Source organism: Chinchilla lanigera, unplaced genomic scaffold (genome assembly GCF_000276665.1).
Source record: "Chinchilla lanigera isolate Chin_1 unplaced genomic scaffold, ChiLan1.0 scaffold00066, whole genome shotgun sequence".
NCBI classification, from domain to species: domain Eukaryota; kingdom Metazoa; phylum Chordata; class Mammalia; order Rodentia; family Chinchillidae; genus Chinchilla; species Chinchilla lanigera.
The window spans coordinates 6,862,823-6,886,158 of NW_004955467.1; the positions used below are offsets into that span (position 1 = coordinate 6,862,823).

General features: G+C 45.2%; 1 protein-coding gene across 1 annotated transcript in view; it reads left to right on the top strand.

The window, feature by feature from the left end:
• Window positions 1-9,932, top strand: part of Myh13 (myosin, heavy chain 13, skeletal muscle) — a 56,362-nt gene extending 46,430 nt beyond the window's left edge. Inside the window, exons 31-39 of the mRNA XM_013522112.1 lie at window positions 535-659; window positions 1,445-1,753; window positions 1,835-2,038; window positions 4,449-4,574; window positions 5,021-5,191; window positions 7,559-7,663; window positions 7,767-7,862; window positions 9,325-9,459; window positions 9,873-9,932. Of these exons, the coding sequence (XP_013377566.1) occupies window positions 535-659; window positions 1,445-1,753; window positions 1,835-2,038; window positions 4,449-4,574; window positions 5,021-5,191; window positions 7,559-7,663; window positions 7,767-7,862; window positions 9,325-9,459; window positions 9,873-9,887 (1,286 nt within the window). The 3' untranslated portion in view covers window positions 9,888-9,932. The remainder of the gene's footprint in view (window positions 1-534; window positions 660-1,444; window positions 1,754-1,834; window positions 2,039-4,448; window positions 4,575-5,020; window positions 5,192-7,558; window positions 7,664-7,766; window positions 7,863-9,324; window positions 9,460-9,872) is intronic.
• Window positions 9,933-23,336: the final 13,404 nt, after the last annotated feature.

Sequence of the window (23,336 nt, forward strand, 5' to 3'; positions counted from 1 at the left end):
CCTGCCTCAGCCTCCTAGAGTGCTAGGATTATGGATGTGTACCCCTACTCCTGGTACTGAGTCTCATTTTCAAAGTCTGAAGGCACATTGGGTTGCTCAGCCCACTGCTAATAAAGAAAAAGACACTCCAGGGATTTCGTCCCTAAGGGGCTTTGGATCCTTGTCCCTAAGTCCCTCAGACCTCAGACATCTGACCTACAAAATTAGAAAAGCAGACCCAATGCTTTCTAAAGCTGCTGCTGGTCCTGAACGACCATATAGCTCTGCATTTTCTGGCCATCCCTGTGATTGTTCTGTACACTTCCTGAAATCTTCGGGCTATTAAAAGTTCTTTCGCGGTTGCTGGTTTCCCCTGCATAGTTCAGGTGAGGTGACGCCTCTGTGCCTTGTTGACACCTCACCCAAACAGCCCCCCTGTGTTCTCTCCTATAAAAACGTTGTGAATGAACTGCCAACCCCTAAATTACCTGGCAAATGCCGATGCTGTAAACTGGAGCCTGCTGGAACAACCTAAATCAAGCCTGTCCTTTGCAGAAGAGATTTCTGACTTAACTGAGCAGATTGCAGAAACTGGCAAGAACCTTCAGGAAGTGGAAAAGACCAAGAAGCAAATGGAACAGGAGAAGTCTGATCTCCAGGCTGCCTTAGAAGAGGCGGAGGCAAGTGTCCTGTCTGGAATGCAGCACTCAGAAGCACAGGGAAACAGAAAACTAAAAGAGGCATCCATTGCCCATCCAGAAAGGGCTCTTCCTGCCCGAGGCACCCTCTCCCTTGGGAAGGACATCTAGCCATCCCTTTGGTCAAAAAAGCCATGTGCTCCGCACGTTAGCACCTGGGGCCCAATAGCACACATTCCCTTTTGAGAGTAAATAAATATATCTATTATATCCTCGATATCTTCCTCTTAGGAAACCAAAAAAATCAATCACCAAACATCCTGAAAACCAGCTTAGAATCCTGCAGTTAATGTTTAACTTAGATTTGCACCCGGCATTCTTGGCTATGGGGAATCCAAAATAGATCCAGAGTCTCTTGGTGTAATCATCAGCCAGGGCCATGGAAGACAGTTGACTGAGGGGCTCCTAGGGAAATATGAACGTGTGAGAATAGGACAGCAAATCCCCTGTGAATGTGGAGAATAGGTTAGTTCCTAAATTATAGTTACTACTAAGATACACATCCTTCATAAAAGGTTTACTATTTCAAAAGATGCTCTCTCTTTCAAGACAGGAGTGTTTGCTAATAAAGGATACAAAGATTTAGTCCCTGTTTTGTCAAATTCGGAACATTTGGGAGCAAGTCAAACACTCAAACACTTAAGTAGTGTTCTCTTCCTCTGTAAAATAGGTATAAAAATATACCCATTCTATCATAATGGAGATGAAAATATGCACCTAAAAGGTGAGGGCTGTGTCATTCCCAGTCACACCTTTGTTCTCATCAGGGTTCCTTGGAGCATGAAGAGAGTAAAATCTTGCGTGTCCAGCTAGAGCTCAGCCAGGTAAAATCTGAGCTGGACCACAAGGTCACTGAGAAGGATGAGGAGATCCAGCAGCTCAAAAGAAACAGCCAGCGGGCAGCAGAGGCCATGCAGAGCGTGCTGGAGGCCGAAATCCGCAGCAGGAATGATGCCCTGAGGCTGAAGAAGAAGATGGAAGGGGATCTCAACGAGATGGAGATTCAGCTGGGCCATTCCAACCGCCAGGTGGCAGAGACTCAGAAACACCTGCGCACGGTGCAGGGGCAGCTTAAGGTGAGTGCTGGCCCCTCTGACAGACCCCATGGGCCCTCAGCCTGCCCTGCAGCTCTGGCCTCACTCCTGATTCTCTCAAAGGATTCCCAGCTGCACCTGGACGATGCCCTGAGGAGCAACGAGGACCTCAAGGAGCAGTTGGCCATTGTGGAGCGCAGAAACAGCCTCCTGCTGGAGGAGCTGGAGGAGATGAAAGTGGCCCTGGAGCAGACAGAGCGGACCCGCAGGCTGTCGGAGCAGGAGCTGCTGGATGCCAGCGACCGAGTACAGCTGCTGCACACCCAGGTGCGTCTACTCTTGCTGGCTTAGGGTCCATCCTAGGGCAGGTAGGGCTTCCTGCGCTACCAGGTGCTTCTGCTCCCCCCAGGTGAGTCCACACTCCCTCCTGAACCATCCCTCTGCTCAGGGTCCATCCTGGGAGTGGGTGAAGAGAGGCGCATTGGCACAAAAGTCCTCATTCTTTCCAGACCAGCAGTCGAGACTAGCCTATTGCTAGGGAAGCTTTTGCTCTTGATTGACAGAGTTCTGAGTTTTCCTTATCCAGAAATAAAAGATCACATATGTTGTAGGGAAATCAGAGCCAGAGGATTAACTATTGCATGAAGCGTCTAGAAAGAGGAAGTACAGATCAAATAGCCCTTATCCAAAATACTTGGAGAAAAGATACTTGGGATGAGAAAGTTTCAGATTTCAGATTTTTTTTTTTTAATTTTGGGGCTATTCACGTATACATAATAAGATATATTGGAGATGGAACCCAAGTCTAAATACAAAATGATTGATATTTCTTATATACTTTGTACATGTAGCCTGAAGGTTATTATATGCAATAATTTTAGCGTGCCTGAGTTTTGAGTATGATCTGTCACATGAAGTCGGGTGTGAAATTTTCCACCTGTAGTTTTATGTCAGCCCTCAAAGAGTTTTGTATTTTCAGCATTTTGGAACTTCAGATGTTCATTCAAGTTAGGATATTCAGCCTATCATTTAAGTTGAAATATTAGAATATTAGGATTTTCTTTCAAAACAACTAGTTTTATTGTTTTTATGAAAGTTTTAAAAATTGTTTTTAAAGTAGAAAATATAAGCAAACACATAGAAGAAAAAATCAGCCATATTAACAATTTTAACCAGTTGTTCACACTTAGACCCTTGAGAATACATAAATATTATATTTTTGTAAAACCTGTGATCAATCTTTTACAAGCTAGTACTTTCTTTTAATAATGTATCATAAACACATGCTATGTGTCTATGTGTCTGTGTTATGTGTCTTCTGTACCGTAGTTTTAATGGCTGAAAAGCAGGCTACTATAGTGTATATTATGGCACTTTAATCAATATTCTATGGATGGTTATTTTAGATTGTTCTCCATAAAAATATGTCTATTAGAAATACCATTGTAATGAATGTCCTCATAACTAAATTTTTACATGCATTCATGATTGTCTCAATATTCTAGAAGTAATTAAATTTCTAGAAGTAAAAGTTCAAGGTCAAAGTAGTAAAGACATTTATAAAACATTTAAATTGCTCTTTAACAAAGTTGTCCCAATTTTTATTCCCATTTGAAAATTATGTGAGGACACTTTTCTACATGTAGGGAGCCACAACAGATTACATCACAGCCCAGGGTATCTGAGAACATGTGAGGACATGACCCCACTATGTAGCACAAGCACAGAGCGGGATACACTTATATAACCATGACTTAGCATGAGATAATCACGCATGCACTGTGAGACCAGCATGGAAGAATGTAAATATGTGAGAAGGACATGTCTGAAAGTTAACCAATAAAGATGCAGGATGTTCTTGCTCTGCTTGCTGCCTGCTACAGGGGTGTTGCTGACGTTTACCTCTGCATGCTTTCTTTGGGGACTTCATGCACAGATTTACCCACTCAGCCTCCTAAACTCCAACACTATGATTTCTCAAAGATTATGGTTATTATTTCTCACATCTTCACCAGTTATATTGCTGAAACATACCTCACTTGATTTGCTCAACATTAATTACTAATGAAGTGGAATATTGCATCATTTTCATGTGCATTCCTATTTCTTCTAATGTATTTTAACTATTTGTACCCCTTGCCCTTTTTCTTATTGATTTATCATACTCATATGATAAAAAAGATAATATTTTCCCTAATATACATTGAACATGTTTTCTGGTTTGTATTACCCTTGCAATTCTGTATATCCTATATTTTGATTATTAAAATTATTTTTTAATTTTACATTTTTTATTTATCGGTCATTTCCTTATTCCAGCACTTTTTCCTAAAAAAATCTATCATCCCCAAATATTTGAAATTCTACCTTTATCATTTACTCAATTTTTTGGATATAAGTTTTTGGATCTGCTTCAACACTTTTTGTTTGGTCAAGAATAATACAGTAGCCGGGCATGGTGGCACATGCCTGTAATCCAGCACTCAAGAGGCTGAGGTAGGAGGACTGCCAAAAGTTCAAGGCCAGCCAGGGCTACATAGTGAGTTCATGGACAGCCTGAACTAAAAACAAAACAAAACAAAACAAAACAAAGAATAATACAGTTCCTAGCATATCACTCATGTGGAAAAATAAGAAATGGAACATGATTATGATTTACTTATCCTCAACCCTCTCTCTTCCTATTTTAAGTGCCTGAATAAAAACTTTACATCTGACACCTAACTTTTCCTTGTAGAACACAAGCCTGATAAACGCCAAGAAAAAACTGGAAGCTGACTTGGCTCAGTGCCAGGCAGAGGTGGAGAACTCTATCCAGGAGTCCAGAAATGCAGAAGAGAAAGCCAAGAAGGCCATCACAGATGTAAGCCCTGTGTCTGTTTCCAGAGATGAGAAATTAAGCTTCCAAGCTGGGGCAGATCAAGTTGGTTACATCTCTCTATGAGTGCAGTCAGCTATCTGTGACTTCTTGGAGAGACATCACAGAGATACAGTCATTGCAGAGGCAACCTGGGACACAATGACTGGCCCAAGAGAAAGGAGATTTGGTATCATGCACAAAACCAGCCTTTTTATTTGGTCTTTTTGAGACAGGGTCTTGCTATGCAGTTCAGGGTGGCCTTGAGCTCACTTTGTTGCTCAGGCTGGTCTCAAACTCAAAACGATCCTGCTGCCTCAGCCTCCCAAGTGCTGGGGTTACAGGCATGGGCCACCACAGCCTGCTCACAAAACCAATTTTAACAGCGTATTCCATTCCACTGTGCTTGGATGGGTGGACGGCCCACTAATATGTCCTGTGAATTTAACCAGGCTGCCATGATGGCTGAGGAGCTGAAGAAGGAGCAGGACACCAGCGCCCACCTGGAGCGGATGAAGAAGAACCTGGAGCAGACGGTGAAGGACCTGCAGCACCGTCTGGATGAGGCCGAGCAGCTGGCGCTGAAGGGCGGCAAGAAGCAGATCCAGAAGCTGGAGGCCAGGGTGGGTGGTCTGAGAAGACTCCTGGACTTGCACACAGAAATTTTAAGTGGTGGGAAAGTGGTCACTGCTTGACTAGACTGCAAGTTTAGCTTCAGAATTACTTTGCTAATCTTTTCTTTCACCTGTCCCTATGTCCCAACATACACAAATCTGTTTTGAAATGCTGACGTCTTGGTAGCCAGAGCAGGATGTTTTTTAATGCTCATTTTCTGTCTTCCATGTAAATTTATACCACACACATAAATGGGGAAAATATACTTTACAATCATAAAATTGCACGTTTTGGTATAATTTACATTTTGGACCAATCTTCACTTTGATAAACAGTGGTCTGTCCTGCATAAAGTCTGTAGTTTCTTGCTGTCTTCCACAGCAGGTCTCATTCTCTTCCCATTTCTAAACGCAATCTGCAATTCTGGTGTATTTCCCATCCATCCTGAAAGGGAGGCAGTGCTGCTTTTTCTTCCAGGTTGATGCATCAGAAATGTTTAATCCCCCAGCAGGTAGGAAGTCCTACTTGTTTTTTATCTAGAAGTACATTTTGTATTTGTTCAGTTTCTTTCCGGACTGTTCCCTTCATTATCTCTACCCCTTGATTTTCCCTACCCCTTGATTTTCCCTTTAGAGCTGCGATGGCTTCTTTTAATCATTTTTTAAAGTGGGCTGTGCTAGCAATTGACATTTTAGAGAAGGACTGCATGGAGGAGGCTATTAGAATGTCTTTGTTGTCCCAAGGAGACAGGAAATGAAAGAGCTGGAGAGGAGAAAGGTGAAGAGGAGAAAAATATAAAGAAACAAACTTTCCCAGCAGGAAAGCCCCAAACTCAGTCATTCTTCATACTAGCTCTGTAGGATGTGGTCACCAGGCACAAGTTCCTTTAAATATGAAGGGGTTTTTTAAGCTAAAAACAACAAAATCATAGACACATGAATAACAAAAATAAACACCAGGGAAGTTAGAACACTCCTCCAAAAAAATCCCTTAAATGCTTATTTTCAATCATTCCCAGTCCTATTCCATAAAAATGAATTTAGACTAGCCCTTCTCATGGACACCTCGCACAAGGAAGTTACCCTGTATGGCTCCCTCCCATGCCACCTTCCTATGGTTCTTTGATTCCTCGGTTGCCAGGGAGCCCTCAGCCACCACCCCTCCCTGCATTGTAAGATATCTTAATTGTTCTGTAGTTCCAACTGCCCAGTTATGTGAGTTCCATAAACTTTACAAAAACTTACAGAGCAATCCAGGGAGTTGGAGGGTTTTTTTGTTTTCATTTTTGGTTTTGTTTTGTTTTGTTGAGATGCAACGCAGTGCAGGCTGGCCTTGAACTTGTGTATGTATCCCAGGCTGGCCTTAAACTTATGGTGATCCTCCTCCGACCTGAGCCTCCTGAGTGCTGGGATTACAGGCATGTACCACTACACCTGGCTGGGTTATTTTATAAAACCATATGGAAGGCAATTTCCCAGGTCCATGAAGAGGAGGTTGGGAATTTTGTTTTGGAGCAGTGCCCAGAATAATCCAGTGTCCACTGGGAGCTTTCCAAGTTGATCTCATGAGTCTCCAAGCCTGGAGCCACCCCTCTGCAGCCACAAAGATTCCCTGGGAAGAGGAGCATGAGGCTGGCTGCTACCCCCACCCCTGCTTGGATCTCGCTGGGTTGTGGAGCTGGAACCATAATTGTTGACCTGCAATTTCAGGGGGTACCCTCTTTCTACCAGACTTCAGAAAAGGCAGGAGCAACTATGTCATCCACAGTACTACGTGGGGCTTTATCCTTCTAAAAATACTTTCACATTGGAGATGTAGCTCAGTGGTAGAGCACTTGCTTAGCATACACAAAGCCCAGGGTTCAATATCCAGCACTGCAAAAATACACTTTATCTTATTCCACCCCCACATTCGTGGTAGGCTGAGTAGGAATGATCGTCCCCATCCTAAGTCCTGACCCTCATGCTCAGTGATGGGGACTGACTCACTCTGGATCTATAACTGGGCCTGGAGTTTGAACATCCCTTTGACTGCTCCATGTCCCCTACTGCCTTGCTTTATCAAGAGTCAGATCACTGTGAGCAGTCATGCAGGTTTCAGCCTGTGCTGCGCTTGTCAAACTGCGTGGCTCCAGAGGAAGAAGCATCTTTGCCAAACCTGAACCTGCAGCCAGACTGTGCACCTAGGACTGCCTCTGCCCAAAGAGGACCTCTTGCCCTAGTGTGTACAGCAGGGATGAGCAGTGGCCTGGTGAATAACGCGTGGCTTCTGAGCCCAGGAAAAGACCTCCTAGTGGCTCTTGAGTTCATTCTAAAATGACTGGTGAGAGAGAACCTTGGGAACTCTGACTTGACTCCTGTATTTTCTTCACCCAGGTGCGAGAGTTAGAAAGTGAGCTGGATGCTGAGCAAAAAAGGGGAGCCGAAGCTCTGAAGGGGGCCCACAAATATGAGCGCAAAGTCAAGGAAATGACCTACCAGGTAGAGGTCTCCAAAGCCTCCATGAACGATATGTGGACCAAGCCCCATCAGTAGAAGTTGTGGGTTTGTGGGTCGGTCCTTCCCGCGGGTGTTCTGTTTGCAGGCGGAGGAAGACCGCAAGAATATCCTCCGGCTCCAGGACCTAGTGGACAAGCTGCAGGCCAAAGTGAAGTCTTACAAAAGGCAGGCAGAGGAAGCGGTGAGTACAGGAGGTCCCTGGGTTCTCACACCCACCTGGGTGTCCCCACAAGCCCTGAGCAGAAGCGGGTGCCTGGTTAGTAGCATCCCCAGAGCCTCAGACCTGAGTAGGCATTCACAGGTATAAACAGAGAGACCCCTATGCTCTTCCCTTCCCTGGTCTGTGTTAAACAAATCTCCCCACCTCCACCTGCTCTGTGTCTTCTCATTTCATCTCAGTTGGCCCAGCTACCTCTATCCCCTTCATCTGACCTCCACCTGCCTCACTTTATCCCAGCCCACGCTGACTCACTCCATCTAACCCAGAGCATCTCAGCCCATGATTCTGGCCTTGTATCACCACAGCTATCCCCAACCACCCAGCCTGCCTCCCAGCCTCCATGCCCCCTGCACCTCCTGTGAGGCACCTCATCCTACTTCACACCACCCTGCTAGGGTCCCTCTGTCTAGTCCCCTCTGCCTGCACTCGTCCTCCGCCATCCCTCACTCCCACTGCTCCCTCCCATCCTGCTCATCTACCCCTCAGTCAAATAGGTGAAATCCACAGGAAAGAAACAGAGTGAGTGGAAGCCAGTGTTTTCTCAGGTGTCTTCTAGGAGTACAAGGACTGGGCAACATGACTAGCAGGAAGCTGGGCGGCTTTTTCTTCTATAGAAAAGAAATCATTTGGGAATCTCTGGGTTTAATTAAGTTAAACGAGTTGCCTTCCTTCCAAGATTTCTAAGATTTTGTAAGTAATATGTAATTAACTCTCCAAAGTGGAACAGTCATTCTAGAATGGAACATCACCTACACTTTATTGACTTCAAAACCTTCTGATCCTTTGCAGATCATCTGTTGTGACTAGTGTCTGGAGGAACAAAACTAGGGGACTTTGCCCTAGACAAATGTGCAAGCGTATGGCCTCTGGCACTGCCCGTTTTCCTCCTTGCCCGGGAGCCTGGTCAGTTTTATTCTGACCTCAAGGAAGCACATTTGAACTGATTAAATGGGGAGAGAGATCACACAGATCAATTAGTACAGCCCCAGCGGGATTAATGGGTGCCCAGGCTAGGTGGTGGCCTGGAGGCCACATTAGCTAAGAACCCTAGGATAGCCCTCAGGTAGGCCCAGACAGTGTCCTGTCTCTATACATGTAGCATTGGGCAGAGAAACCCAGCCCTTTGGTCTCTGCTACTTTCAGGTGCCTTGGGAGAACTTTGGACTTGAGTCTTCTCTAAAGAGCTATAGGAGAAGTTGCTCAGAGGAGGGGTTAAGGAGATGAGCTTAGAAGGATGGCCACACCTTCAAGGTGGACCCAAGCAGTGTACATGGCCATAAGCTGGGAGCCCTGTCCTCACACCTTGGAGAACTCAGCACACCTTCCCTCCCTGCCATTAAGGAGTCCAGGTTTCACAACCTCCAACCCTCCAGAACCCCAGAGTCATGCTCCACAGCCTCATACCCATCCATCTTCTGCTCAGGAGGAGCAAGCCAACACGCAGCTGTCCAGGTGCCGGAGGGTCCAGCATGAGCTGGAGGAAGCGGAGGAGAGGGCGGACATCGCCGAGTCACAGGTCAACAAGCTAAGGGCCAAGAGCCGCGATGTGGGGGGCCAGGTGAGAGCAGATGACTGGGGGTGGCCTCTCCCCAAAGCCCTAAGATCCAGGGGTTCAGTGGACCATCCAGGGAGAGCTGGAGGATGCCCCTTTGTCCCTTTGTCCTTGCTGCAGGCCGTGTGCTCACAGGATTTACTATTTACTGATACTCCCAGTGCCAGGCACTTAAAAGAACGAGCAGGGAGGTACAGGGGTGCAGAGCCGTTGCTGCCAAGCAGCCCCGGTCTTTCAGAGCTCTTGTCTCACATCTGGGGGCTCCCCTGGTTTGTTTCTCACCACATGCAAAGGGAGATGAAGCCGTTCCTCAGTGTCATTTTGTGAAGTTCCAGGCTTTCCATCTGTTCCACTTGAAGGTGATGCTCAGCTTCCCGCTGGGTTTGACTCATTTCCTGTATACATTTTTTCTCCCACAGAAGATGGAAGAATGAGGCCTTCCTGAGGCTCACTGCCATGAGGCACCTCCTGGAGAGTGAAGGGAAATGTGTGAGAAATAAATTTTCCCAAATGCTTGGACTTCTGGCTCGGCTGTGTTTGTTGTCATGATCCAGTCCTCTTCGGAAGGACTGGTTTTCAGGTTCCTGCCTGCTCTGTTGTAAATATTAGGAAAATAAGAAATGTGAAAGGAGAGCCTTCTTGCCCGCCTTAGTTACCCTTCTCATTGCCGAGACAAAAGACGCAACATCCAAAGATACATCCCAAAGCCGTAGCATTATTCCAAGTGCAAAGGGTGAAAATCTAACCCACTGCTAGTTAAATCACCAGTCTTCATAAGCATTTAGAAATAAAGACCTGGCCAAGTGTAGTGGTGCAGGTCCGTAATCCCAGCACTTGGGAAGCTATGGCAGGAGGATTGCAAGTTCAAGGCCAGCTTGGGCTACAAGTTTGAGGCCAGCACGGGCTATGGTGCAAGTTCAAGCCAGGCTTGACAACATAGTGAGATGCTGCCTCAAAAACCAAATGAACAAAACTGGCTAGGGGTGTAGCTCAGAGGTAATGTGCTTACCTTGCGTGCACAAGGACCTGCTTTCTATTCCCAGCACCATAAAAATAAAAAGTGAAAATAAACATGCTGTATCACCTGCAAGTTGGAATATCTGTTACCAAAATGACAAAGGATAATATGCATTTGTGAGGACATAGAGAAAAGGATCCCTTGTGCACTGCTGATGTGGCTGGGTATTAGTAGAGTTGTTATGGAAAACATTGTAGAAGTCTACAATAAATGAAAAGCAGTACCACACTGTATGACCCAGCAATCTCACTTCTCAATCTGTATCCACAGGGTATATGATCACCTCACAGAGAGAGCCCCACTCCTGTGCTTGTTGCAGCTCTATGCACAGTAGCCCAGATACGGAAACAGCCTAAACATCCATTAACAGGGGAATGGATAAAGAAAATGATAAATACACACTCACATAATATCATACCGGCTGGCCCTTCAAAAGAAGGAAATCCTTCCATTTGTGACAACGTGGATGGACCTAGGGACATTGTGCCAGGTGAGATAAGCCAGAAACAGAAATAGAAATGTGGCACAATCTCACTTACACGGAGAATCTGAACAGGTCAAACTCATAGAAGCAGAGAATTAGAGGGTGAACAGTTGCTGGGGGCCAGGAGTTGGGGAAAATGGTAAGTGTTGGTCAAAGAATATGAATCTCCAATTATACAAGATGAATGATTTCTGGAAACCTGATGCACAGCACAGTCACTACGGCTCATGTATATGTGATGCCCTGAGATCAGTCCCCAGCACTAAAAATAAAGTTGTATGTCTTAAATATATGTAACTCTTATTTCTCAATTATTCCTCAATAAAGGGAAAAAGTAAATGCATTAAGGGCCATTTTGAGTAACTCTAACATATTTGCTTCCTAGGAATTAATAATTCTTGCCAATTCAGTTTTCTATTTTCTCCTTAAATTTACAGATAGGGATGCTGGGGGCCCAGAGAAGTTAAGCGCTCTGCTTATAGTGTCTAGGGCAGAGTGGAAAGTAGGCTCTAGTGATCCCAGAGTCTTAGGCCAGTGCTTGTTTACTAAGCAATTCTGCTTTTCCATCCCATCCCCTTTGGGGGCTGTGCTGTACAGTTCTCCTGTGCCCACCCACCGTTCCCTGCATCTGAGCAGGTGGCAGGTACTGTCAAACCCATTCATCCCTGGAAAGGCAGATACTTTTGAGAATAAAAATGGACAAGGCCCAGGCGCCATCTTTCTCCCCTTTCCAGCTGGGTAACTCCTGTCCACGAATCACCCTCAGGGCTCCCAGGGCCAAAGGTGAAGGAAACAGCTGGGCGCATGGAACCATTAATTTTCAAAGTCCAGGTGGAGGCTCGGCTCAGGCACCATCCTCCCCATCCACCAAAAGAGAAGCTACGTACTATGAGTTTCAGATCTCTCTTTTGGATCTAAAGGTCCTACTGATTATGATTATGTTTCTTTGTTCACCTTGAAGGTGCTTATACGATACAATGAGGACCACTGCAGCTAGATTAGGAGTCCACACTACATCTGAGCCTCACCCTAAACACTTAATAGCTATAGCTTTGTGGCCTTGGCCTCCATATACTCTGTACACCTGAGTGCCCTCATTGGTCAGGAGCGTGAGCTTAGTGTTCCAGCAAACAGGGATGGAACCCTGATGCTGTCAATGTCAGCTGTGTGGCCTTGGGCAAATTCTTCTCCTCACTTAGCCTTAATTTCTTAACTCTGTAACATGGAGATAGTAATAAAAGTCACAGCTTCATTGGGAGGGGTGGGGCTTGGAGTGATGGGAAGGGGTCCTGGTTTCCTGTTGGAGCAATGAAAACCTCCCGAAATTGATTGTGGTCATGGACGTATAACTCTGAATATACTGAAAGCCTTTGAATTTTGTGCTTTAAATGGGTGATTTATATGGTATGCGAATTCCACCTGAATAAAACTGTTTTAAAAACTGATAGTTTCCACTACCTGGTTAAAAGGACTAGCTTACTAAGCACCAAGCCTTGAAATAAGTATACTATCATCTAATATCTTGGATCCTCCCTTCTCGCTAACCTTCTAGATCCTCCTTTCATCTTAACTCAGCCCAACTCCAAATACCTGTGACATGGTGCAGTTAGAAGTTGAGGAATAGCAGCAGTGGTAGTAATAGAAAATCATTCTGAGGCCACCTGCCTCTGACATTACCACCATGGTCATCATCACCACCTTCATCCCCTCCACCACTGTGATCACCATCCCCAGCATCATCAGATCACCACCTTCCTCACTGTCAGTGGTGAAAGAGTTCATTAGACACCATCTTTCCAATTGCTCATGTCACAGTCAAGGAATCTGAGGCCAGGAGGGAGAAGCGATATTCTCAAAGGCCCCTAGACAGCAGTGCCTAATCCAGTACTCACTCCTACCACCCCCACAGCCCTTCCATTAAGAATAATATTATTTCAAATACACGGATCAATTCTGTCTGATGCTACCTGTTCACAGGTCCATGTTTCTCCTTTGCATTCTGGCATCTCCGGAAGCCTGTCAGATCAGGCAGGTACTAACATCCTCGTTTTCTGGAGATGCTGCGGACAAGTGATGGCCTGCCCCGTGTTTTGAGAAGGAGATGCGATTTCAGCTCCTCAGAGTCTGTGCACAGCACCTAGAGTTACAATGGTACATGTGCTATAATGGTGAGAACCTAGGTTCCACCCTGCTAAAGCCCCCGTCCCTCATTACCCCTTGCTTATTGGCCAGTTTTCAGTTTCCTGTTCTGTAAAATAGGTTATAGCAATTTACTCTATAGGGCTTTTGAGAAGTAAATAAGAATAGCAAGAAGCACGCTTGGTCTAAAGCCTGGCATTCAGTAAATACTGGTAACCTTTCAGCAGGGCTTGGGGGGTGAGACTTGGCCCCAGGAGGCAGGTAAAATACAAGACAGGGATTCAGATGGAAAACAGTCTGGGGCTTTGGCTTTGTCTCTATGGGGTTTCCTGTGGTTTAAGGAGTTAACACAATATACTAGGGATCATTTTAAATTTTTCCAGTGTAATCACCCTTCCCTGACACCCAACAAAATCAAATCTGAATTCCATCTTACCAAATAATACCCAAGCCGGGCGTGGTGGCACACGTCTGTAATCCTAGCTCTTGGGAGGCTGAGGCAGGAGGATCATTGTGAGTTCGAGACCAGCCTGGGCTACAAAGTGAGCTCAAGGCCAGCCTGAACTGCATAGCGAGACCCTGTCTCAAAAAGACAAAAAAAAAAAACGAAAACAAAAAATAACCAAATAATACCAAGTTTGCCTGGGGGCCCTTACAAGAAACCATCTCCATGTATCTCTGCTCTAACTTGGCCCATATATACCGGATCTTGGCCCTCAGATCTGAGAGTTAAAAACAAAGAACAGCTCCATACACTTCACAATACATAATAAGATCTCTCACTTCATCAGATTCTGATTATCGAGTGAAGGTGTGAATGAATGAATGAATGGGATTCTTTCATGCCTACACATGAGGAATTATCTGATGAGAAGTAAGAACTAAAAAGTCTATTTCTTTTTCTCTCCTTTTTTCCTGTCCTTTTTTCTTTCCTAAGAACTGGAAGAAAGAGAAGGGAGTGAAAATGAGGTTTGTGCCTTGAGTTTTCCCCTAGCACCTACATACCAGTTCCTGCTGTCCACTAGACAACTGTCTTGAGACACAGGCAAACATGGATACCACTGTCCTCCTGACTCTCTTACAAAATGCATAGGAAAGCAGAGGGACCTGACCTTGGGTCTTTCACACCATGAGACAGGAAATGAAACCGATGAAAGGAAGAAAACAGGCACCATCCTACACGTCCATACTCTCCAGAGGGCTGAGTCAGGAAAGTGCCCGACCCTCAGCACGGGGCTGTCTTAAATTACCAGCCCCCAGGACGGGTTGTTAGACATTCTCATATGCAAAAAATGTTCCTGCACTCTGCAGCATACCCAAACTGAAAGTGGCATTGTTGCTGCTGTTTTACTGACAATGGTGATCACAATAATCTGAATTGTTTTTGTTGTCATTCAGCAACAAAACTAGCCACCAAATCTTGCCTTTAGTTTTTGGGTTTTTGTTGTTGGAGGTTTGGTTTGGTTTGGTTTTGAGATGGTGTCTCACTATGTAGTGCAGGCTGGCCTTGAACTCACTTATGTTGCCCAGGCTGGCCTTGAACTCCTGGCAATCTTCCTGCCTCAGCCTCCCAAGTGTTGGCAACACAAGAGTGAGCCACCACACCTAGACTTTTGAGCTCTGGGCCTTGTAGAGCAGAACCCACTCTTGGTAGCCAGCCCCCTCTAAAACAGAGCTTTGCTGCCACCTCCTGGGGATGCAAAGTCATGCTTCTTATTATGCAAATAACCTACAGGTTAAACTCATAAAACTTGGATTAGACTTTCAAAGCCAGAGGTGTGCTTGCAAATCATGATTATCCAATTGAATGGTTTCACAGATGAGAAAATTCAGATTGGTGATGAGACCTGGTAACCTTTCAGGATACAGTCTCAAATCCAGACACCCCATTTCTCCCAGCTCCCAGACTGACTCAAAGATGGTTTGTAGAAAATCTCCAGATGGAGGGTTAGGACTAGCTGGGCAGACAGAAAGTCGCCCCTGGTAATGACTCTGGTGTCAGAGGATGGGACCAGGGCCTGCACCACAGACCTTATTCTCTTCATGGAACAGGAAGTTCTGCCAGGCTAGAAGAGGCGTGTTGGTCCCACAGAGGGAAGCAATACACCTGCACAGCCAGGCATGGTGGGCAGGGCTGTAATCACAGCAATAGGGAGGCTTGGGCAGGCAGATGGTGAGTTCGAGGCCAGCCTGGACTACACAGTGAGACACTGTCTCAAACAAAACAAAACACAATACACCTACCAAATAAGCCTCTGCCCTCAACAAAGAGTGGATGGGAAAAGTCTCTGGTATGAAGGTGTCACTGGTTCCAAAAGCAAGATTCCCTTGTCCTTTTTTTAATCCTAAAACAAAGGCCCAGGTATCTACTCTGTAGCAAGATAGGCAAGATCAGGACTGTGCTGTTTGACGTTGGGGACTTTTCCTCCTCTTTCCACCCTGCTCAGTGGTCCCAAGAGGTTTAACATCAGTGGGCTCCATGCACCCTGGTTTTGGACAGATCCAGCCAATGAGGATCAGGCTGGAAGAGCAGAGGGGAGCCGACTGAGTTTAGTACTTATTCCCACTGCCCTTCTGCACAGTCCGAGTCTCCACTGTCCCCCAGTCATTGAAGTCCCCCAGGCCTCTCTATCTGCAGACCTGGTAACTGGTCCTTCTCACCCTACGCCTGCACCTTCAGGCCTGGAGATGGTCATTCTGGCTGAGTGATGGAACACAGACTCCCGCATCCCTCTGGTTTCCCTATACCAGCCCATACCTTTGCAGAGTCTCCTCACACATTCCTCACATTCAGCTGACTTGGATGTGCTATTATTTTCTGTGGAAAGCTTGTCTGACATAGGCTCCTATCCTGTATATCTATTTTACTGCGTTAGGACCTTTCCTAGGGAGCAAGAGCAGCTGACCGTGCTAATAAGAGTGTGACCTCACAGCTAGTAGTGGACGTTCAGAAAGGTAATGACGCATTCTGTCTCACTGCGCATCGGAACCTAGTGCTGTTCCTTACCAGCAGATCTATACCCCACCCAGAGGCGGGATTTTCACCTGGGAGCTAAGGGGGATCAGTGGTGAGATGGAATCAGCACGTACACCCAATCATAAAACTTTCAGGAAGTTTGTTAGCCAGTTGTTAAACCCAAATATTTTTTGGGGGGGGAGGGGAATTGAACTCAGGACTTTGCACTTGCCCAGATATTATTTTAAAACTAAATTATATAAGCCGGTTGTGATAGCACATATAATCCTAGAACTCCAGAAGTCCAACTGAGGCAGGAGGATCAGAAACTCAGTTCAAAGACCCTAGATTCAATCCTCAGTAGAAAAAAAAAATTATAAAACTTAAACAAAGGTCCCTGCCATAAGGAAGGGTACACTTGAGGTGTTTGTGGGTGCTCCTTAAGACCGTAATGTTAAGTGAAATAAATCAGACACACGAGCTTAAATATCACAGGATTTCTCTTATATGAGAAATGCAAAATATAAATAAAGAGCAAAATAAAGGATGGATAATTGGAAGTAGGGAGATACTTTTCAAATAGGAAGAGGAACAAAAATTGGAGGGAGCAGGAAGAAATGGAAGGGAAGGGAATGAAAACGGATTAAAATGTGTTGTGTAGCTGTACAAACTTCCTCCACAATGAGGTGATCACTATGTACTGTTAAAAATAAAACAAGGGTAACAAATGCGTGAACCTAGTAACGTCTTAATTTCTACTCCATGTCATTACTATCTATACTCTCCTAAGGTTTTCCATAGACATCGACCCTGTGTGGCGGGAATGCTATCTAATGGTGTCCTGCCTACCTGCCTACCCGTCTCCCCGTCTCCTCATACAGTCACGTCATGTTGTTAGCTTGAAACTGGCCGTGATGAAAATACTTGCACCCCAGAAATCAGCAAACTCTACAAGGCTGAGACTGTGTGTTGAGCTTATTAAACACCTACCATCATGCCATGCAGTGGAAGTGGTGAAACACAAGTAAAAACAAATCTGCAGTTCTTTCTATAGAGATATTTGGGGGATGTAGAGACAGCCCAACCCCCGACATCACACAAGTCCTACCAGGTCAGCTTAATCAAAGGAGCAAATGGAGAAGACTTGTCAGTCCTGAAGATATGTATGCTGCCCAGTGCAGGGAAGGAAGAGGAAACAAAAAGAAAACTGGGAGATGTGTGGTATGAGTCCCAGTTCCACTGCGCTGAAGTCCTAAGAACTCGTTTCTCTGTATCAGAAAGTCCACTCCAAGTGGCTATGCAAAAAGAAAATTTATTGGTTCACCCAAATGAAAGTCCAGGAGTTGTCAGTCTTTAGGCTGACTGTATTCACAGATTTATGGTTGATCGAAACTTTCAGATCTCTCTCTCTGCCCCCTTCCCCCCATTTTCCTTTCCACCACGTCAACCATATTACCAAGAAGCCTGGCCTTTTGTGATTCCAAAATGAATGGCCAGGCTTACATCCAATATCTTAAAATTTTTATGCTAGCAGCCTAAAGATAATCCCGGTAAAACTCCAGGGCTGATTCTCCCCGGCTCTCATTGCCCAACACGCTCGCATGCCCGAGGCCAGGAGGTGGCAGGAGGACATGGAGTTTAATCGGTCCGGTTTGAGTCACAGGCCCGCCCTAGGAGCTTTGGGTGGCACCAGCCCCGCCCAAACCCCAGGAACTGAGTGAGAAGGGGATGTTTCTTCTCCCTCCTACTAGGTCATGCTCCCATTCCCAGAAGAAGCGGGGTGGAAAAAAACAACACATGTTCCTTATGAAGGCTTACTTGGGTGGTGGCAGCACACCATGCTAAATCTGTTTCTCACTGTTTTTCTTAAACTTGGGCTGACCTTGCCTCCCCTCTGGCTCATGGGGTAGACCAAAGGGTACATGGCTGTAAAACCCACCACCAAGCAGACTATCCAGGCTGTAAAACCTGCCACAAAGCAGACTATGCAAGAGTGCCTGTTAACATCTCCCCTTTCTGGTATCCTCATTCATCTCTTTACCTGCCAGACACCACTTCTAACATCACATCCTAAGACGTAGAATGTGTCTTCTTGTTCCCACGCTGGGGAACCAGCTGGCCCTCAGGCCCAGCAGACACCTCTTACCCCTCAGTGCTTGTGCTAAGAGTCCAGCTTCTCACAGCATAACATCATTTCCTCCCCAGCCAGTGGCCTGAATTCCACACAGGACCTCTCACTGTGGACGGCAGGAGGAAAAAACCATCACTCAGAGTCGCTGCCCCTAGCCAAGAGGTCCCTCTCCTTCCCATGAGTCAGGAAGGAGAGATCTGGGTGAGGCCAGAAAAAAACATCTGGACCCACACGTCAGGCAGGGCTGGGATCCGGACCCAGGACCACCCACAGCAGGCCGGTGGCCCAGCCAGGCACATCGCTTCTGCCGAGGAGCAAGCAGACAGTCCCTGCATTCACCAAGCAATGGAGGACCTGCAAAGGAGCTGTTCTGAGCACAAGGAATACAATGGCAAAATAAATTATAGGGCTTAGAAGTGCCTTTCTTTCCAAGATGCCCAAGATTCACCTCACAAGTCACCTCCTGCTACTGAGTGGTTCCGGACCTCCTCACCTCACCTGCCCTCTCTGTGCCCCAGAAAGTCCCAGCTGAGACCTTCGCTTTGAGTCACCACTCATTTCTCAGGTTCTGTCCACCAGTCAGCTGCCAGGCACTGTCTTCATCCTAGCATCCTCTCACACAGACTAGGGCCCTCAGAAAAGGGGACCATTCCTAAGCATATTTTATAACAGTAAAATAATTACACATAACCTAAAATGCTTGATGTTGAAAAACCACCTGGCTATCCCATCAAAATAATTACACATAGGAGCTAAGGTTAATTGAATACCTAATAGTGTTAGGTGCCATTTTAAGAGGCTTGCATGGACTCTTGCTAAACCCTTACGCTGTAAGCTCTTACTTTATGGATGTGGCTCAGGGAGGTTAAGAAATCTGTCAATGTCACACAGCTAATAAATGATGGGGCCTGAGCTTGAAACCCCCATGCTACATTAGGATTATGTGGAAGGGGGCCGAGGAGGAGACTGGGTAGAGGGAATGGGGGATCTAGCAGGAGAGTTATGGTGTCTCAGCAACTACTTCATCTTGAGCTGGTTGGAAAGTCCCTCTCCCTGGCATAGGAAGGACCCTTTTCATCACTCTCTGCCATCCTCCCTGTCCCACGAGTCCCCAGGGGACTTTGAGGAGTGAATGTGGGGAGGAAAAGCCAGGTTATTCATGTTGCACTGAGTTGACTCTGGATAGGACGAGCGGAGTCGCCAGAGACACCAGAAGCAGGAGGCACAGCCACGCGCAAGTCCAGGCTCCACAGACACACACTGCCCTGCCCACCCTGTGCTGATTTCCTCAAGAGTTTCCCAAAAGTTTGAGCCATCTGAAAACCCCCAGGGCTGGAGCCAGCTTAGGAAACACTGAAGGCAGCAGCTGCAGTGTCGGGGGGTGCGGGGGAGGGAGACAGGAGGAGAGGAGGCGTTATCATAGGTGCAGGAAGTAGACAGAATCCGTATGAATGGCGGTCAGGATGTGAACACGTTGCTACCTGAAGAAGGTTGAGGAAACTGGTTGTATTTACCCTGGAGATGAAGCCTGTGGAAGGGGAGTGTGATAACTGGCTTCAGATGCTGAGGGAGATGCTCATGAGGAGCGAGAACATGTTCTCCATTGCTCTGGTCTAGAGCCTTGTTATTCTAAGTGTGGTCCACAGCCCCCATCTCCAGGTGCTCGGAAATGCAGACTCTCAGGCCCCTTGCTGGCAGAGTGATCCTGACGTCCACTTTAAGAAGACCCACAGGTGACCTGTGGGCACATTGGACTTGAGAAGTGCAGATCTGGACCACGTCTTCTCAAAGTGTATTCCAGGGATCAGACTCTATTTCAGAACTGATTGCTTGTGGTCTTTCACTGGATAGTATAGACACTGAAGTATTTGGAAGGTTCCAAGGTGATGCTGATGTTGCTGGCCCAAAGACTGCATGTTGAGAACAGCTGCTGTAGATTAGAAAACAGGTTCAGACCACTGCTAAGAACCCCAGGACTCAGATATTAGCTTAATGTAAAGAAGGAAGTTCTTCAAGCTGGGTGTGGTGGTGCATTCCTGTGGCTGTAGCATTCAGGAGCTGTGGTGGGAAGAGTGCAAATTCAAGGCCAGCCTGGGCCACATAATGAGACACTGTCTATTTAATAAATAAATTTTTAAAATAAAAGAAGAAAGCTCTAACAGTAAACTATATTAATTACAATTAACAGATTTAATGAAGTATATAGAATATATATATATGCAGATAATTTCACTGTTTACAAAATGCTTTAACACTTATCTCTTTTAGAACCCACAATATCCCTATAACTTCGTTTCAGAGATGAAGACACTGACTTGTCTAAGGCGCAGTGGCAAAACATATCACCTGGTAGTTCATGTAGTGCCTGAGAGGACACCCTTCAGGGAATGCTGAAAGGATGCTGGCACTGGGTGAAGGTTGGGTACATGCTTTTAAGGTCTCTCTCCCGCCTTGAAGAATGGAGAACTTTTTTTCCATGAATTCCATCCAGTTGACCTCAATGAAGATCATGCAGACTCACCCACTGGGTAACGAAATGTATCAGCATGTAGAATATCTGCATCAACATTTCCCCAGTGACTAAGGTCACTAAATGACTAAGTCACTAAAAAAATCACACATTAGCAAAAGACCCATTCAGATGGCTCCGTGGATGTTAATGAAAAGTTTGATGATGTGCTTTTAGATTTCAGCGTACAACTAACCTTTAAGAAACTACCAATGTTCAAGTTTTGGTGTACAGTGAAAGATGACTATATATAGTTATTTGAAAAGCCATTAAAATATTCCTCCCTTCTAACTACTTATCTGTGTGAGTTCCTTTCACATCCTTTAGCCAAAACATTCTGTTCATTATAATGGATTAATTATTGCTATTTTAATGAATTAAATATATTTTTAATTTCTCAGTTTTATTTTCTAGTCCGGTATATATCAATATTTAGGAACTGCATAAAGCAAAGTTCCTTGGGCTCTTCAGTAATTTTTAAGAGAGTAAAAAGTTCCTGAGACCAAAAGTTTAGAGAACCACCGACATAAGATTTTAGCTCAGAATTGAAGAAGCTCATTGTGACCAGAGTTTTGGCGAGGAACTGAGGTAACTGCCATTCCTCTCTCAGCACAATGCCTCCTGCCTCCAGTGGGGCAAACTCCCCAGGGTCCACTTGTCTCCTGGAATGTGCCTGGGGCATCACACTCTGTTCTTGCAAAGAGCTGCGGAGGTTTCCCTATAACTGACGTGCCCAGACTGTCTGGCCAGCAGGAAGAAGACCGGGATGGAGCAAGGCTCCTCAAGCTAGACAGGAACAAACTCTCCTAGCACTCACACTATGCTGCAGACCCTGCTTCCGGCTAATGTTTCAACTAGGCTTCAACTAGAAGAATGTGGATGTGTGGCACTAGGTTATTGGGATTCCATAGCTTGGCTTTCTCTGTAATCCTCATCTCCTCCCTCCCCAACAAAAAGCAAGAACACGGGAGTGTGTCCTCCATCAGGTATCCCCCTAGCTTATAAAAACTAATTATCCACCTGACTTAGTAAAAAGACAGGCACAAATGATCTATATTCCTACCACCTTCAGCATTTCAGAGCTCACAGAGGGTAGCCGTATCTTTGCTCTGCTCATTACTGTACCTAGTGGGAGTGATCCTTGAGGGGACACTCTGGCGCACTGGGAAGAAACAGTGTAGTGCAGACAGTTAAGAGACTGTCAAGTCCAGATTGCTGTATTTCTGGGCTTTACTCACTCATGAGAGTGAAACAATTAAGGAAGAAGTCATTACAACCTTCCTGAAATTTTTAAACAATAATAGAAGCCGGGCGTGGTGGTGCATGCCTGTAATCCCAGCACTCAGGAGTCTGAGGCAGGAGGATCGTTGTGAGTTCGAGACCAGCCTGGGCTACAAAGTGAGCTCAAGGCCAGCCTGAACTGCATAGCAAGACTCTGTCTCAAAAAGACAAAAAAAAAAAAAAAAAAAAACAATAATAGAAAAGTAGCACATGTCAAATGGCCAATAAATATATGAAAAAAGTTCAATATCTTTAGCTATCAGGGAAATGTAAATCAAAATTACACTGAGATTCCACCTCACCCTAGTCAGAATGGATATTATCAAGAATCCAAAACATAAATGCTGGTGAGGACAAGGGAAAAGAATGCAAATGTGTATAGCCACTATAGAAACCAGGACAAAGGGTCCTCAAAAGATGAAAAATAGAGCTGTCATTTGATCAGGCTATACTACTCCTTAGTATAGAGTAGAGGCAATTAAAGCCAACACAAACTGTGATGGGGGAAAGGGGAAAGTAGACAGGGAAAAAGAAAAACATATATGTATACACAAGATAGTGAAGATAGTGATACAGCAAGTTTCTCTTAGTTCATTGAAAAGAAAGGTTTGTGCAAATAATATGTGGGCAAGATATTATGCCTGTATCTTGTATTCTGAATAACTACTAGGAAGAAAACAATACACAATGTATTATTGTAACTGGCCTACTAACTTGTTTTGAGACTGTGTTTCATTGTTATTTTTATCTTTTTTCTCTTTCAAATAAATAAATAAAGTCAACACACCATAGGGATACCCACATACCCATGTTTATTGTAGCACAATTTGCCATAGCGAAGACAGGAAACCAGCCAGGTGCCCATTAACAGATGGATGCGTAGAAAAAACGTGATGTATATACACAAAGGAGTGCTATTCAGTCGTAAGGAGCAACAAAATCCCATCATTTGCAGGAAATTGGATGGACCTGGAGAACATCACATTGAGCAAAATAAGCCAGATTTAGTCAAATACTGCAAGTTTTCTCCAATATGTGGACTCTGAGAAAAAATGATAGGGATATAGCTTAGTGGTACAGTGCCTGCCTGGCAAATGCAAGGTCTTGAGTTCAATTCCCCGGTACCAAAAACAAAAAAAAACAAACAGTGAGTCATAGGTGGAATAGATCTAAGCAAAACGTTCACATTGAAACATCCCTAATTATGAAACTGGGATAGGATGGCAGGGGATTGACGGAAAGGTAGAAATGATCAAAGTCTGTTATGTGCCAGTACGAATCTGTCAGAATGAAACCTGTTCATCTGTATAACCAATATAAAAAAGAGTAAAAATATAACGCCTGTATAATGCATGCCCCGCTTCA